Source organism: Hippoglossus hippoglossus, chromosome 10 (genome assembly GCF_009819705.1).
Source record: "Hippoglossus hippoglossus isolate fHipHip1 chromosome 10, fHipHip1.pri, whole genome shotgun sequence".
Taxonomy (NCBI): domain Eukaryota; kingdom Metazoa; phylum Chordata; class Actinopteri; order Pleuronectiformes; family Pleuronectidae; genus Hippoglossus; species Hippoglossus hippoglossus.
Genome location: NC_047160.1, coordinates 17,488,913 through 17,506,708, shown reverse-complemented (window position 1 = coordinate 17,506,708; position 17,796 = coordinate 17,488,913). Strand labels below are relative to the sequence as shown.

At 41.9% G+C, this 17,796-nt stretch overlaps 2 protein-coding genes and 1 long non-coding RNA gene across 3 annotated transcripts; 2 read left to right on the top strand and 1 right to left on the bottom strand.

Annotated features, from left to right (window-relative positions):
• Nucleotides 1–1,981: 1,981 nt before the first annotated feature.
• On the bottom strand, nt 1,982–7,266 carry LOC117769015. Its single transcript, XR_004615139.1, has 3 exons — nt 7,139–7,266; nt 6,247–6,334; nt 1,982–5,842 (listed from the first exon to the last, which is right to left on the bottom strand). It is a non-coding gene; the product is annotated as an uncharacterized LOC117769015 (long non-coding RNA).
• Nucleotides 7,160–13,569, top strand: slc25a43 (solute carrier family 25 member 43). Its single transcript, XM_034597561.1, has 5 exons — nt 7,160–7,574; nt 9,921–10,162; nt 10,390–10,562; nt 12,161–12,295; nt 12,840–13,569. Exons 1-5 carry the CDS (start codon nt 7,303–7,305, stop codon nt 13,038–13,040), a joined length of 1,023 nt encoding a protein of 340 aa, XP_034453452.1. The 5' UTR covers nt 7,160–7,302; the 3' UTR covers nt 13,041–13,569.
• A 1,215-nt stretch (nt 13,570–14,784) lies between these two features.
• Nucleotides 14,785–16,950, top strand: slc25a5 (solute carrier family 25 member 5). The gene is made up of 4 exons (XM_034598567.1): nt 14,785–14,975; nt 15,700–16,186; nt 16,294–16,434; nt 16,532–16,950. Exons 1-4 carry the CDS (start codon nt 14,865–14,867, stop codon nt 16,687–16,689), a joined length of 897 nt encoding a protein of 298 aa, XP_034454458.1. The 5' UTR covers nt 14,785–14,864; the 3' UTR covers nt 16,690–16,950.
• Nucleotides 16,951–17,796: the final 846 nt, after the last annotated feature.

Here is a 17,796-nt window from a genome sequence, read left to right as displayed (position 1 = left end):
TCCTGCAGTATAACAGTTGATTGGTTGTTGATTACATGTGACAGAGTGACAAATGTGGTCAGTGTTAAAGTTGCGTATTTAAAACCATCATTTGTCATATCAAAATCAGATAGTGTTAGTACTTATGAAGATGCAGATTTAAGATATTTTACATTTTGTAGACTTGCGATCTTTGTAACTATCTTGTGGCATGTTTTAAATAATTCTATTTCTCAGTTATAAATTGCGTCGGGGTCTGATGGGAAACTTGGTGGTGGAGTGAAACGACAGAGACAAGATAAACACTGACCAGACAATAAAATACATCCTGAAGCTCTGTCTTTCTCTGTCTCTCTGTCTCTCTCTCTCGCACGCACACAAACACAGCTCCGTGTTTGAGCGGCAGAACCTACAAACAAGAGAGACACTGTTTGTCTTTCCTGGGATCAGTAAACATCCTCAACACAAACAAGTTCCTCTGGAGTGAGAGAGAGGAGAAACTCACACCGTCAGGGCAGCTGCACTCTCACTACACCTCGGTCTTTGATGTCCTTCAGAGGGAGCTGATAATGGACGCCTCCTACATCTTAACTCTTTTAATTGGAGCTTGGATGTAACAGGTTGCTGCCGTTGTCTTGGCCTGATGTGAATTCAAGGCGAAATTAGAGAGAGATTATCCTTAATTTTGAGTCGTGAGGTGAAAACTTGTCCAAATTAAGGTAGAGACCTCTCTAGCTGACTCACACTCGTGTATAAATCCTGTGTCGCTAAAACAGAGCTCTGTGGCTTTGGGGGCTATCATTTAATTATGTGGAAATAACCTGATTATGATATAAAGCTGGAATTATTCTGCCATCAAAACTTTCTGACTCATCCTCTCTCAGGCTTTTGTTTCTACTGAAGATGTGCGTCTTTAAAAATCGATCACAAATGTGTAGATTCATTTCCTTTTTTTAAATCAGTCTAAAACATTTGTGCAATTATCGTTTTTTTGTAATCGCTTCTCACACAGGTGTTAAAACTGTGTATTTATTTAGGACTATGTTCATCCATGTATTAATATACATTTGGTGCTATGGTGAATACAGGAATACAGTATCATGTTTCTACCCTTGAAATGGAGTTTATTTGCTCATTTTGGGAACTGTATTTTTTCTCCATATTGTAATGACTCAACCTTAAAGCTGATGTTAATCTGAATTTATTCATTGATGATAAATCCAAGGGAAAAACCAAAAGTACTTTAGTCCATCTGTCAAAACATCCTTACTCACCCTTTCTATAGCTCTCAACTCACATTAACTCTAGTGAAGGTGTGTAGCTTTGAAAAAAATGGATCACAAATATGTTCTTTTCAACTGGGCAATAAAGGTTTTAGTTATCAGTAACCAGGCAGGTGTTAAAACTGTGCATTAGTTTGGCATTGTCTTCATCTGTGGGTTAATCTACAGTTGTGTTCTGGTGAGTGTCTTTGGTAGGAGATCACCTCAAAATAGACAAAAGTGCTCACGTTTGTTTATAATACTGAATGTGTCATTCCGTGAAATGTTGAGCCTCATTGATTTGTTTTTAATAGTGGCGGTCTATGGCAAAGAGGCCTTAACAACACAGGCAATACTTCTGGTCTTTTTCTGAAATTTATTGATCATTTTATAAATATTGAATATCATCAAACTTTTTTTGGGGGGGGGGGTTCCAAGTATGACACGTCACAGGGCCTTGTTCTGTGAAAGACGCTTTAGCGACAAGTACATGTGTATCTGCTCTTTTGTTTTTAACTGTTGCCAAGGGGAAACCAGGGACACTTAAACGTTGCAGCAGCTTGTTAAGCCCCCCCATGGCCACTCCAGGCATAAAAATCCCTCCTCCATTTTGCCCCGGGCAGGACAGCAAGGCATTTGGTTCAGGCCACAGCTTGCACATCAGCCTCAGGTCCTGTCTGGCTGCCACATGACAGCTTTTAATCAGTGACTTATGAGACATAACCCACCAGACAACAGTGTGACATTCAAACTTCTCTTCTGGGGACTCATGGGCATTTGTGTATTTTGAATTGACTGTTAATTTTGGCTTGCATAGGCCACAACATGCTACATCATGTTGTGTTTTTTGATTTTGGTAATAGCCAGGCATTATATGGTCTCTTAGTTCTATCAGAAATGTAGCCATGTAAACATGATGGGGCAGCACGATAAGAATGACACTATAGTGGGAAATCTTGATGACAAAAAGCTTGTATGTTCATGTCTGTGAGTCAGAAGAGACCTTCCAGTCTTCCCTGTGTAAATATGCTTTAGCCCCAGATGATCTTCAAGGCCTAGCTTGTTTGTACCTGCCGTGTCGTTCTGCTCGTCTGCCCAGCATGACACCCTGTAGCCCAGGATCAGCCCTGTGAGGATCAAAAGACCTTGGTGATTCTTATCAGATAATATTCTTGTCCGCCGTCCCTCCCCTTTGAGTCCAGCCTCCTCACACTGTTGACCTGAACCATGCACACTGTTCCTTATGGCCCTTTGGCCTTTCCTCTTCTTATCACCGTGATGGCCGTGCCGTGATAAGGCCGGTCCAGCCTTGGGACAGAAGGAGGGTGCAGTCCGCTCTTCTAAACCTCCACAGTTGCATAACTCGGACACTTCAGGGCAGTAAAGAGGTTATCTCCACTCTGTGCGAGTGCTAGTGTGTTTTACACACTCACACCGTGCAAATTATATTGATCATAAATGTGATCTGACCTGTACATTGTAGGTATGTGATATGCACATGCAGTATGCCAGTCTCACGTTATTATTTTATTATATATTAGTTAATGTTTGGCATGTTTGTGGCGATATCGTGTTGTTTTCCTGCTGGGAATTTGTTTTGAATACCTGATCATCCTTTTAAGAGAATGCTGAACACTTTCTAACATTGACATGTGATAGCAGCACATCTGTCTGCGTTACATACTTTTATGAGTCTGCCGGCAACGCAGACAGACAGGGAGGACTGGTGTCCAAAGTCACGACCCTGCCCTGACCTGGATGAAGGAAATGGTCACGCTGCTCGAGACAAAGCAGGGCAAAGGAGAGTCTGAGGGGCTGGCTGGTCAGCCTCTAACAATGGGTCCGTGCTCTAAGACCGCGGGCCACACAAAGGCCAGAGAAACCCCCACCTTCCCACTCCCACATTGCAATAGAGCTGGCATTTCACACTGGCCTGTGAACAGCCATTCAATCAAACTACTGTTTAACCTGACCCCTGACCTACACAGAAATCAAGATGAGTCTGGCGGGATGTATTTAGGTAACTGACCTCACTGACCTTACTCCGAGCCAACCATCGGTTACTACACAACCCTGTCACCTTGCCTTCTTCAATGAAGTGAATATAGTGTTTTTTTTTTATCTTTAAATCAAGTATCTATTCCATTTTGTAATTGTGACGCCAAATTTCTGTGAATAATCCTTTTAAGCATGTAATCAATAGGCTCTCCAATAAATAATATGTCTAGTGATGGGTGTTGGGAGCAATAGCTCCCTGGGGAACAAGGGACACCACCAGACCCTTCGTCTGGGTCAACTACCCTCGAGCCAGGGCTGAGAGAGGCAACCACATGACCCTCTGCCTTCTCAATGGACTGCTCCTCCCCTCTACCTGTACGTGGCTCGGATCAAGGTGTGGGGGCTGCATATCAAACAGACTGGGCCCTTTGATGTGGATGGAAACACAAACACTGATTTGAGCAGAGTCGTAACAGCTTATTTGTTCCCTTTAGTCATTCATTGAGCCGCTTGTTGAATGTGTATGTCTTCAAAGGGCTGCTGCATGCACCGGTGGTACAGTAGCCGAGGAGGCTGTGAGAGCGCCCTGGCCTCGTGGGTTGTGGGAAGGCCATCTGGCTTCCTGTTCCTTAGATTTGATATTGATTTATTGGCTGTACATGGGAAGATAAGGGGACACCAGCTGCCAGAAGTTCTCCTCTGCATCCTCACAGACAATGGGCCTCCTGGTCATCCACATCCTGACTAAAGAGCTAATGCATGTTAAGTTCTTACAAGGAAAATAGAAATCACCTAAAAAAAGAACACAATTAGATATTTTTGCGCAAATTCTGCATTAAACTTTAGATGTGTGTGTTTTTCGAGGTGATGCTTAAGGCTGTTTTAAAAAAAAGCGACAGCAGTTGCCGAACTAAATGGAAAATGGACCACAAATTGGATGAAATTAATCATAGATTACCTAATAAGTTATGGATCAGTACTTCCACAATGATTACACAGATAATTTCCTTTAGGCTACACATTTATTGCTGATTCTACATTCTGTGCGACGTATTCTAGCACACTTAGCATCTGCAGGGCTGAGATAACACTAGTTTAAATGTCTGTCATAAAGACAGTTCCCAGTAATGAGGTGCAAAATTGCATTTACTATTCCTAACAAACCCTGACATCCTTTCACAGCTTAACACGTCACAGAAACCATTAGTCCAAAATTAGGCTCCTATGCATAACAGGTCTCCCATTCCTGTTGAGTGAGCCAGGGAGCACGGCAGTTTGGCCTTGTCGGCGGAGGTGTCGAAATGGTGTTACAGTGAATTGTACATATGCCTGATGATTCTCACCAATACACCTCTGACCCTTGAAAAAAAGACACACACACACACACACAGACAGACTGCTCCCCTTCCCCCGTCCCATCCCTTTCTTCCCTTTCCCCTCCCCGGCCAACACAAGCCTGTGATGTGACTGTCTCAGATAATGAGGTGAGAATTTTATTGCTGCAGTCTATGAGCCTGGCACCAGTCCGTGAGGCCCTAGGCCCCTCTGGTATTGGGCGCCCCCTGTTGACCGCCGTGAGCTCCCACCATAACACAGACAGCCCTCTCGGGTCCTGCAGCGATGCACTTCAAAGTGGGAGATCAATGGATGACTTGCGCATGACATCCAGAGAATGACAATGCCTCAGCCAGCCTACACCTACTGCTACGTGCCCGGCCATAGAGACACAAAGACATGCAGGCTGCTCCCGCACTACACTTGCTGCATGGAGGAAGTGCTCATTCAGGAGGGGGCTATACATACAGGAAGAAGGCAGTGCTCTATCTGTATTCTATAGTGACAATGTGAGGGGCAGAGGAAGGACATCAAGGAGACAGAGAGGCAGCAGATTCTCGGTGGCGTCCTGCTTGATTGCTGAAGCATTAATTGATAAGATGCAGCATGAGTCCACGTCACGCCACTTATCTTTAAAGAAACCTGTCACATTATCTCGTGTCTTACAAACTACACACACATATGACAGTGAGATCAAAGGGTTTTGAAAGTGAGTATTTTTATCGTTCAGGCGAGAAATGAATTTATTCCTACTGTGACATTTCTTCTGTTAGATCAAGTAAATGAGTCCAGATCCTCTTGCCAGCCTGAGCCTTGTCATACAGGCCTCTAAATTTGTATTCATTTGCCACGTTCAATTACCCTGTGAACTTCAAACTAGTAGCTTGATTGGGCGATCTAATAGGAAATGTAACATGAGTGTCTGCACACAGCGCTCAGCAGTAATTGGCTCTGCACTTGTTCCACCACCACTGCAATGACCTCCACTGCATCAGAATGAGATGTTTGAGTTTTCAGAGGTGAAAGCCAGTATCACTGTCACACATGGGGGACTTTTTGTGATCAGGCCTTCGTTTTCCTCTGGTTGGATCTGTCATTCCAGAAAGGCCTTTGTGAAGCAGCCAAGTGGTCCAGCCGCAGACAGAAGGTGGGCTCCTGGCGTGCATCTGAGGTTGTCAGCCCGGCAGGGGAGGGAGGCGCTCCCAGCGGGCCGAGACAAGGAGAAAACAAACATGATGCCGGAACAAGACAGTGACGACAGATCCCTGCTGATAAATACAGTTACACAGTGAATCAGACCTGATATTCCCTCAGTAGATTGATGGATATATAATTCAACTGATTGGTGCATATAATGACACATTGAGGAACCTACATGAAAAATACTGTCTGTCTGCTTTGAATATAGACTAGACTGGCAGTACATATCAGTACTGAAGCAACTACAATACATTGGCATGTAACAATTATAGTGTCCTCATTTGACTCATGGGTTTCATGGAAATAGATTTTACTAATAATATACCATCCAGTTAAAGGTTAAAAGCTGACCTTTATATGAAATGTCAACTTTTAATATATTAAACAGGAAACAAACACTGTACATTTCACTGTACATGAAACCAGGAACTAAATAAATGAATTGTGCAACTAATTAGCAGTTACTACTTACTTCACCCCAGTTTCCGTCACATCAAGCCAACATGTTGTACTATGGCGCCACCTATGGAGACAATGAAACCCAACTCAGGTAAAGTGGTCTGGGAAATAAGAAAACATGGTTTAAGTCAGCTACTCAAACCAATGTAATGGAGATTATTTAATGGAAGAGCACATACAGCATGACTACTCAAAAATATACTTTTGTATGAGGCCCATTTGACTGTTACCACTATGGAAAAGTAAATAACCACAAACAGATAATTACTGTACTAAAAGTTAAGAACAAAATTGTACTTTTCTTGACTATTTTATGCCACTTCATACTTATATATATATATATAATATACTTATGTTTCATACTTATACTCTAACTTATATACATACAAAAAATATATATATATAGTGTGTACAGTGTGTAAGAGTGTAAGTGTGTAAGATTCAGTGACATCTAGTGGTGAAGTTGCATGTTGCAGCTGAACACCCCTCGCCTCACCTCCCCCTTCCAAACATGAAAGAGAACCTGTGGTAGCCTTCAGTTGTCATAAAAACTGAAAAGCTCTTTAGTTTGTCCAGTTTGGGCTACAAAACATGGCTGCCTCTGTAGAGAGAACCCGCTCCAGATGTAAATATAAAGTATTTTAATATAAAAGGCCCATTCTAAGGTAAAGAAAACAACAATTTGTACAATTTAGATGAAACACACTAGTGAAAACATCACTAGGATTATTTTATATTCAATTTCGGCCAATAGATCCCTTTCACCTAAATCTTACACACTGGACCTTCAACTTTCAACTTAAAATTGTACTTGTTCATAACTTCCACTGGTGACTATCTTGAGTGTCCATTTGAAAGCTTTGAATAGTTCGTGAAGAGCACCCCCTAGTGTTGCTGGGGCGTACCTGCAAGCTCGCCTCCCTGGGTCCCGAGTGACGTTGAGTGTGTCACACAACACCGCAGCTCCGGGCCGGAGACGGATGCCTCCTCTCTCCTCTATATTTGGATAAACAAACCGTGCAGCGGGGCTGTGGGATGGTCGTGGGATCATAACAGCACACACGCAGTGATGGCCTCGGTGAAGAAGGACAACAGGCTGACCGCCTCTCAGAGCTTCCTGTGCACCGGGTTCTCCGGGTTCTTCAGTAAGAGCGTCACCTCTCCCCTGGAGGTGGTGCGGGTCAAGAGCCAGGTGGGAACCTTCCACTGCAAGAGAGGGTTCTGCCAGAGCTTCCTCCTCATCTACCAGAACGAGGGGCTCCGGGGCTTCTGGAAGGGGAACCTCGCCTCCTGTCTCCGGCTCTTCCCTTACACCGCGGTCCACCTCTCCACCTACAAGAAGTGAGTTCACATCCACTGCTCCTCGGTCAGTCGGTTGTCACTTGGTCTCACTGGGTTAGTGATGGTGGTTATTAGCTGGTTAGTGATGGTGGTTATTAGCTGGTTAGTCGGTCTGGTCAGCTGATGTTGACTTGGTAAGTTTGTGTGCGACGTGAAACAGAATATGACACGTGTAACATTCAGTGGAAACACAACAAACAGACAAGATGACTGTTTGTTGTTTGTTTGACGCGATGAAATAAACCAAACATTTTCACTTTAAGTTGTTTATTTGATTTTCTGTGCAGCGAAACACGTACTTCCTGTTTTACTGCAAGAGGCGGGCGCGCTGGTGTTTTAGCCAATGAGGAGGGAGGATTCGCTCAGTCGATATTTAAATTTGTAGGGTGAGTTTTTCCCCTGAGCTCGGTCTCGCAGGTAGTTTGTGTAGTATACAGGTTTTCATTAGGTCTGCAGCTTAGTACAACAATTACTCCAGTAATCAATTTATAACTAACAACTATTTTGATCGTTAATTACTGATCGATTAATAATTTTTTCTGACGTATAACAGACCATATAGTCTAAATCGAAAAATCATCAGCAGATCAGTCAGCTCTGCATCTTTATTGTATCATTAATTGATCTTGATTATAATTTTTGGGATTACCTCAATAGCAGTTTGTTCATTAACTATCATAGACTTGTTGCAAATATTTCCTGAATCCCAAGATGACATATTTAAATACATTACTTTGTCTAAATAACAGCCAAACCTAAACCAATTTTATGACGAGCAGCAAATTGGCTTTGCTGCTGATTTGTTGTTAAAATGGCTGTATGATTAATCAGCGGCTCTAGATTATATCTGTCTATTGACTAATTATGAATACCGATGAACTAATTGGTCTGTACTTATTTTGAAAATCAACTAATCCTGTTTTCAGCAAAAAACTAAGCGAAAAAGCTTTTCAAAGTGGATATTATTTCTGGTTTTCTTGGTATCAAATTTGAAATTTCAATTTGAACATCTAATACTTTGTGGTTCTTGACCATTTGCATGACACAAAGCTGAATGTAATGAATAAGGCAACCACCTTTTGACATTTAATCAAACAAACAATTACCTTAATAAACAAGAAGCATATGAAATAGGATGACAATTCAATTTAGCATTAGTTGCAGGTTGTATATACATGTACATATCCTGGATGTACATATCACTGCTGCCTGCAAGGCTAAACTCAGGGCGTACATCTGCCTTATTCCTCCCCTGGGTTACTACAGGACAAAACATACATACCAGCAGCATGGCTGATAAGTAAATCTGCTGGTGTGTGAGGAACAATAATCCATCCATATATCATAAATACATTATCTGCTGTCTGTAGATATGAAGCTGCCACAGTGTGTTTGTCTGTACCGAGCCTCAGGACACGTGTTCATGTAAACACCGCCCCACCACAAACCTCTGTCCTGAACTGTACACTGTGTTCCAGGAAAGAAAGCCCCCCCCCTCTGTGCCTTTGTCACAAGCATGATCACGTTACTCGTCTGCAGGTTCACAGACGTTTATAGTTTCATGGTTTTAAAAATACATCAAAGCAACAGTAGAGGTGAAACAAATGAAGCTGTTCTCATTCTAATACAATTAAAGGTTATTTATTAAAAAAAAATTCAAATGAGACAAAAAACATGGAGATGATTAATAACATTGATAAACAAGGTTCTTATCAAAAACCCTGAAGCTGCAACAACAAAAATTATTATGTATCATTATTTCTATATTTTCTAATTTAATGAATCAATTCATATTCTGCAAACGTCTGAAATATTCAAATGAGTCTCCCAAAACCCAAAGGGATCTTTGTTATGTCTCTGCTACGGCTGCAACTAACAAATATATTCATTATTATTTTGTCTAACAATTATTTTATCGATTCATAATTTTGTCAGAAAATGATGAGGAATTCCTAAAATCGCACATCTGAGAATCCATCACTGGTGAATGTTTGGCATTTTTGCTGATCGATTAACCGAAAGCTAAGACAGTTAAACTTAAGAAGCTGGAACCAGCACATGTCTGGTAATTAAGTTAAATGGTGGAATTTATTTAATTAATTTTACATTAAATGGCTAAAACATTTAATCTTGTTCTTGCATTAAACCAAAAGGTAAAAATGCAAGTGGTTCTTATTTAAAAAACAATGAGGTTACTTCACAGTGTAGTTGGAGACCAGCGGTGAATATGCACAGATAAATGAACAAAAATAAAAAGAATCACTGTTTGTATTGACTAATGAGGGAACCAGTCACTGTGTGATCAATGTATTCCCAGTAAATAAATGTGTCCTCCTCTGTGTGCAGGATAGTCCACCTTCACATGGACGAACTGGGCTTCATCTCTCAGTGGAGGGCCATATTAGCCGGGGGTCTGGCTGGTTTTGCTGCTGCTCTGGCCACGTACCCACTGGAGGTGGTGGAGACCAGGCTCATTGCTCAGAACTGCAGGCAGCCCACGTACATCGGCGTAATACACACCCTCTCAAAGATCTACAGGAGTGAGGGGCTTCTGGCTCTCTACAGGGGCTTTTCCCTCACTGTTTTAGGTGTGTATGCATATTCATACAGAGTCATTCATTCTCCATGAGTAGTTGACGTTAAGGTTTTTGAAGTAACTCTGGTTTTCATTTAGTGCATTTGTCAGTCATGTAGTTCTGGTGGCCTGAGAAAAATATTCAATATCCATCTTAAAGCTTTTCTCTTCATCCTCTATGTTTCCCTCCTTTGAGTTACACATTTCGTTAACGATTCATTTCACCGTATCTTTCACCAGGTGCATTTCCCTTCTCTATCGGATGCTACGCAGTCTACATGAACTTGGACAAGATCTGGCGGGAGCCTCCTTTTCGCTTCACTCCCCTCCAGAACTTCATCAATGGCTGTCTTGCAGCAGGAGTCTCTCAAACTCTCTCGTACCCGTTTGAAACGGTGAAAAGGAAAATGCAAGTAAGTTCACCAGAGCTCCTTTACTGCAGGTGGCCTGTGGGTTTTAGATGAACTCAAACAGAGACATTAAAATAAAACTGCAAAAGTAAAATGAATACAAGAATGTCAGGAATTAAAATTGGAAATAAGGAGACACAGAAATATGATAGTTATTATAATAGTGATTATACACATGGTTAACTCAAAGTTTAACAAAAAAATATTTGTTATAAGACATCTGAGATTCTCTACTTAACTGCAATCAACTGCATAGAGATGGGACTGGAAATCATTTGATAGATATTTCAATTAAATCAAATAATTCTCTTCTACTTGTCTATTAAATGCCCCTTTATTTGTTAACTGCATTATTGTTAACTGCATTAATTAAAATTCAATAACTAAGCTGAACAAGTTTTTAGTGCAGCAGGTCCATTTGATTTGTTGTATTACCACCTTTAGTCCATAGGGGGGCAGTGAAGTTCCCCTACTTGGTCACTCATCTTTTTTTGTTGAACATGGAAAGTTGTAATACTTTAACCACAATATTAAATGTTGTAGATTTTTCAGCTTTATCCTGAAATGAAATCAGTGTATGCAAATGTAATGTCAGGACATTTTCTGAATATGTTTTAAATCACCTTGGTCACATGACTGCTCCTTTAATGCCTGCTGCATGTTAGAAAGGACTAATGAGGAACAATGGCGCTGCAAAGGACAGAATTCTACTTCCGGTTTTATCGGCCTATTATTAGTAATCACAAGGTTCAACAGCAGCTGTGAATGTGTTCCGGGCCTGCACAAGCTACAGATAATTTCTCTAAAGATAGCCACCGACTATCAGACAGTGGTCAGCCTCAGAGTTGTCATCTTACAATAAAGAATATTGTTTCATTATCATTTAATTCAAGGATTCAGCTCTTATCTTGTCTTTAAAAGCCTAAAAGAGTTAAACGTTACAAGTCAGTTGGAGAATGGATGATAAGAAAACAGCTGAGGATGTTTACTGAAGCTCAGGGTAATGATTTAAGCTGAGTATTGTTTAACTAACTCGATGCCTCCTCTACAAAAGAAGCTGTTTGAATAGTCTAATGCCATTAAGGCTGCCTCTTCCCTTTTAGGAACCATGAAACTGCAAGTTGCATTCCTCCGTCACATGACAGTCAGCCTGCAGAGCTGTCAGTGTGGTTAACAAAAGAGGTCACTCTGTGACTCCTGTGAACTTTAACATACTTAAATATGTTAATATAATTATATTACGCAATGTTTTCTACCTTATTTACATATTTGATGTCAATCTCCCTGAAATTTGAATAATCAGTCAATATTTTTATATTTTGCATTTTCTGGTCTTCACACAAAACACACTGTGGGGTTTTATATTTTATATATTTTACATTTAAACAATTGATTCTGGTCATTGGCTCCTAAAAGTTGAAATGAGAAGTTGATAAAATCACTCCCGACAGAAAGATGGTCAAAGAGATCGTATTTCATATCTGATCACACGTCCTGTAGTAAACACAGACGGCTCATGCTTTCCTTGACCTCTCTGGTTATAACTTAAAAGACTCATTTTAGATTTATCTTTTAAAATGTCACTTTTATTCTCCTCTCAGGCGCAGAGTGCCCGTCTTCCACATTATGGTGGAGTTGACGTCCACTTCAACGGGATGATGGACTGTTTCATACAGGTGGTGAGAAACAAAGGCGTACTCTCATTGTGGAGCGGTCTCACTGCCAACATGATAAAGGTACGTTTTCACTTATAGATTTGTCTTAAATGTTCATTATTTCAGCCCCCTCTATCATTCATTTAGCCACAGTACTGGTCCACTTCATCTTGGCACGAACAGCTATTAGGAACAGAAATAACTGCATGTGCTTAGCAACATGAGTTTCGTTATGACGTGGAAAGGATTGTAGCCTTTGCAAAAGGGTAAATGAGTAGGGGGGTGGAGCATGGAAAGCAATGTTCAGTGTGTAAGTCATAGCGGGAATATCACAAGGAAGGTGTAGCAGACTCTGTCTCTTGTACGGCGTGATCCACTCTCCTATTTCAGCTGCAATGTCATGATGGATGCAAGTTGTTTGACAGATGTAAGAAGTTGTCAGGGACATGTATAAACAGTATATCAATCTGAAGGAAAACAAAGCTTGTTTAAACACTAAGCAGAGTTTTATTCGTACACAAACCAGACCACAACCCTCCACTGTTCAAGGCTTTTATCACACGATCACATGATGGAGGTCACTGATCTCTATCTCACAACTGTGTTTTCCTTCATTCCCTCACAGATTGTTCCCTGTTTTGGCCTTCTGTATACCTGCTTTGAGTTGTGCAAGCAGGTTTGCCTTTACCGCAACGGGTACATCATCTCACCCCTGAGCTACCAGCTCGCACCGGGGGTCGACCAGAGCCTCGGGCCGTCCGAGCTGCAGGAGCTGAAGCGCTACCTGAGAAACAGGAACTTTGACTCAGGGGAGTCGTCTTTTTGAAACCGCTGGTGAAGATTTTTCCTGTGGAAAATATTGACTGCTGACCACACATGACCATCAAAATGAGTTATTTATCAGTCTGTGCTACTGTAATAATTCACTGTATTGCATTTCCGGTTTACTGTCTTCATAAAAGCAAATAACATGTATTTACATGACTGTGTGTCCTGTCTGCTGTGGTCTACCTCTTTTTATTTTAACTGAGTATTTGTCAATTAATTATTCACTTGTGTATTTCCATGACCTTTTTAACCAAATGTTATGTGCCTTGTGAGATAAAAACTATTTATTTTGGGGCATATTTCCGTTATTGTCACATTAACTTCACACAATGCCATCGTTTGTGCACATAAGTTAAAATGCTATTCATGCTGTAAATTAAATTCTGAGCACTTTGACCTTTTGCTAATGTTGTATAATAAAATGAAAGATTATATTTTGTGAATGTAACAATGAATGTAAACTTTTGATAAATAAGAGGAGGACAAAAAACATACTTCTAACATTAAAGTTTTCCTTTTCACCCACACTTTTCATTTTTAACGTGTAAATATATGAAAGGCTTGATTATATAGATTATGTGTTAATAATCTCAGGTGAAGTTATAATTAACCTTCAGGCAGATAAAATGTCCTTTGTGCGTCGTTAAATACAGCTTAATTTTTGCAGGTTGCTCACAGATTAGCCTCTTTCCAAAGTTGTAAAGTAACTAAACCAATTTACTGAAGTACTTGAGTATTTCTGTTTTCTGCTTCTTAACACTTTCCCTCAATGTCATTTGCAGATTCAGATTGATAACACAACTAGAAATGCACTCAGAGCTCTTACCTCCACCAAAGCTCAACAGTCCTACACATTGTCCAGTTTTCATCTGCGTTTCTTTATAACACAAACAAAAACTACCAAGTGGATTACCATGACACTTGGTGGAAGGGTGTGGTAGTTGCCTGGGAAGAAAACATTCAATTTTAGTGTGGATCAGGATTTTTTGGGAGATAGATAATTCATTGACCTGAATGAAAAAGTAATCAGGCATGTTTAGAAGATTGATATCTATGAGTGAGTGTGGTTTGATTGAATTTAAGGGGAACGTCTGGGCAAAGGTATATTCTTGTTCAAATTAAACTTAACTTTATCATGTTACTCAGTGTCAGTGCTGTGTTGGGAAAAAGCTCCCAAAATGACATTTTAACTTAAATGTTTTTATTTTATATTGTACGTAAAGCACTTTGAGCTGCATTTCTTGTATTAATGGTGCTATAAAAATTAAGTTTATTATTATTATTATTATTATTATTAAAAAGTGAAGGCTTGATCTGTGAGCTGATTGGATCTCCTGCTGCTTCACACTGTGGGAAAGTGATTGACAACCACAGGACACTAACAGGTGGGGTGACCTTTACCCACCATGATGTCCCTGGCCTCATCTGCCTCGGTCTGACCTCTGACTTGACCTTGAGCCAGTGAATCCCACCTCCAAAACTTTATCAATCAAAACTTTCTCCTCCGAGTTCTGCTGAGATGTGATTCAATCTGAATGTCTCACTAACTTTTATCCCACATTGTTAAACTTCCCTTCATGTTGCACAGACAAGGTTTGCTCCTGCTGTGCCTCCAGTGCTGAGGAGGGGGGGTTCGGCACCAAATCTGGCCCCGCGTCTGACCAATGAGGAGCCAGAGTCGTAGTTCACGTTTTTTCTCGCGCTCAGTCTCCTTAAATCCCCTGACCTCACGATTGCACTCTGCCATTTCTACTACGCCGGCAAAGCATCACCACCCACAGACCGAGCTCCGAGGACGCACGGCGCCTGATAACACCTGAAGATGAATGAAACAGCCGTTTCCTTCGCCAAGGACTTCCTGGCTGGTGGTATCGCCGCCGCCATCTCCAAAACAGCTGTAGCGCCCATCGAGAGAGTCAAGCTTCTCCTGCAGGTGAGTTTCTCCACGACGTCCTGTGCGCGCACCTGGCACCCCGCGGGAACTTTAAACAGTCATATGTGTGAATTGAACCTTAAACTGGACATGTGGGTTCTTGCAGAGCTATTTGTAAAGCATGCATGGAGCACCTAACCAGATGCATTGATTTTATTGTGGCAATTTATTTTAAAGATGCTGCGTTTAAAGGAAAGGAAGGCGTCCCTAACCCTATAAATAGTAGTAATAAGAGCAGATCTGTCACAGATTGGTGCAGGCACACATGAGGAATGAGCTGAATCCATGCGCATCAGGCTGCAGACCAAACCCAGTGTCTTCTGTGTAATGGGTAGATTTCACCCTCCTCTGTGTGCTAGTGGTGTTCAAAGCTGATGATCCACCATGACAGGTGTGTAGTTTGGCCTGACCACAAACAGTTAAGGTCAGTGCAAGGTTTGTGTCATGGCTGCTGCTGCTGCTGCAGTGCTAGGCCTGGACTCAAGAGGAGGAGGAGGGGCTGTGATTTGTTAATTGAATGCTGTGAGGAGTTGTACTCTGGCACATGGATGCTAATGTGTCTGTCAGCCAGATGCATGAGAGACCTGGGACTTTGTGTTCTCACAGATTTATGTTTGACGGGTGAAAAGTAGATGCAGATTCACAAAGTGCAGTTTTTCCATGTTACATCCATCCTTCATTTTTTCTTCTCTTATTCACCTGAGTCTCTCTGGTCTGATTACAGGTTCAACATGCCAGCAGACAGATTGCGGTTGACCAGCAGTACAAGGGCATCATTGACTGCGTCGTCCGTATCCCCAAAGAGCAGGGCTTCATCTCGTATTGGAGGGGGAACCTGGCCAACGTCATCCGATACTTCCCCACCCAGGCCCTCAACTTTGCTTTCAAGGACAAGTACAAGAATGTCTTCCTCGATGGCGTGGACAAGCACAAGCAGTTCTGGAGATACTTCGCGGGCAACCTGGCGTCGGGCGGTGCAGCCGGAGCCACGTCCCTCTGTTTCGTCTACCCCCTCGACTTCGCCAGAACACGCTTGGCCGCCGATGTCGGCAAAGTCGGACAGGAGCGCGAGTTCAAAGGTCTGGGCGACTGCTTGGTGAAGATCTCCAAGTCTGACGGCATCAAGGGTCTGTATCAGGGCTTCAATGTCTCAGTACAAGGCATCATCATCTACAGGGCTGCTTACTTTGGCGTCTACGACACAGCCAAGGGTGAGTTTTCATTATCAGACGCTGCAAAGCTCGATGTCTCTGTTCTCAGGGCACTTCCTGACCTTTGTGACTCAGATTAACCTTCCTGGTTGACATTCCTCTTGCAGGCATGCTTCCAGATCCCAAGAACACACACATTTTTGTCAGCTGGATGATCGCTCAGTCTGTGACTGCTGTCGCCGGTCTTGTATCCTACCCCTTCGACACCGTCCGTCGTCGTATGATGATGCAGTCTGGACGCAAAGGAGGTAAAAACACAATATACATTAAAATCGAACTACGGTTTTGCTCCTGTTTTACTAAAACAAATATTTGACATCTTTGTAATTCTTTTTTTGCCCTCAGCCGACATCATGTACAGCGGAACCATCGACTGCTGGAAGAAGATCTCGCGTGACGAGGGCGGCAAGGCCTTCTTCAAGGGAGCGCTGTCTAATGTGCTCAGAGGCATGGGCGGTGCCTTTGTGCTCGTCTTATACGATGAGCTCAAGAAAGTCATCTAAGTTGTCTTTGTATGTGCACTGTTCTTGTTGTGAAGTTTAACTGTAACATATGTACATTTGGAAGGACTTAAATACATCGCTATATTTATAGGGACCAGCTAGTATTTTCTGCTAGTTGTACCTTGGGAATCTGTCATGCACTGTTTTCTTGGCCCGTGCTATTTCTTGTTGGTATTTTTTTTCGACCTCACCTGAATGTCAGTCCCTGAACACGGGAACCTTGAGGGGAAAAAAGAGAAATAAAGGAAACTACTGAGTGAATCTCCTGCCTGGTTTTGAAATTTAATACCATGTATGAAGGGTACCATTACAGACGGAGTGTGACTGAGTGACCTGACAGCGCCATGGTGCTTCAGGAAAACGTCTGGCAGCCTCGTGTGAAATGGAAGCTGCAGGTTGTATTTGGGGGGAAGCCAAAATCAGCCGAGACAGTTGACCTGTTGAAAATATAACAACCAAGACATGCTTGCAGAAAAGTGACTCACAGGAAGTCTGGAGCTCAACTAATCTATTTTACATGCACTGATATTTCAGTATTTGTACTGCAAAGAAGCGACCAGGATTACCTGTAAAGACGTGGATTATTCCAACGACTCAAAATATATTTCTATCCTCTGCCAAGCCTCGTCTCACTACAACTTTTGCCAATGAGAAGTTTGAGCTGTTTTACCATCAACCAGCGAAACCCTCATTTCCCTTATGATCCACATTCTAAATATCTCAGATGGCAGGAAACAGGATTACACAGTCATAGTTCAGTTTAGGTTAATGTGTATTTTAAGACGTGTCAGATTGAATTCCTCCTGACATTTGATCTTACCGGCTATAAAGTAGCACATGATTGTAGCGGGGACAGAACGGGACATTGTGCACTTGTTTGGCCTCTGAAACCAGAGTGTGTACCGTCCTCTGACACGTCTTTATCCACGTGCTGTGTCTCCAAATACAGGACGTTCACAGCAGATGTTTAAATTGTGTCAAATGTGCGATTTCAGTATCTGAAGTGTAAAGATTAGTTTGAATTTTAAGTGTTTGGACTCAACATTGATATTCCAGCTGCATACTGTCACTTTGTATTATGAGCTGCAGACGGGCTGTGAGGTCACT

Bases quoted from the DNA above. Each gene is read 5' to 3' on its own strand.
- slc25a43 (XM_034597561.1), top strand. From the start codon at position 7,303: ATGGCCTCGGTGAAGAAGGACAACAGGCTGACCGCCTCTCAGAGCTTC. The intron at 7,575-9,920 runs GTGAGTTCACAT...CTCTGTGTGCAG, and splicing joins CACCTCTCCACCTACAAGAA to GATAGTCCACCTTCACATGG. The intron at 10,163-10,389 runs GTGTGTATGCAT...ATCTTTCACCAG, and splicing joins CTTTTCCCTCACTGTTTTAG to GTGCATTTCCCTTCTCTATC.
- slc25a5 (XM_034598567.1), top strand. From the start codon at position 14,865: ATGAATGAAACAGCCGTTTCCTTCGCCAAGGACTTCCTGGCTGGTGGT. The intron at 16,187-16,293 runs GTGAGTTTTCAT...TTCCTCTTGCAG, and splicing joins CGTCTACGACACAGCCAAGG to GCATGCTTCCAGATCCCAAG. The intron at 16,435-16,531 runs GTAAAAACACAA...TTTTGCCCTCAG, and splicing joins GCAGTCTGGACGCAAAGGAG to CCGACATCATGTACAGCGGA.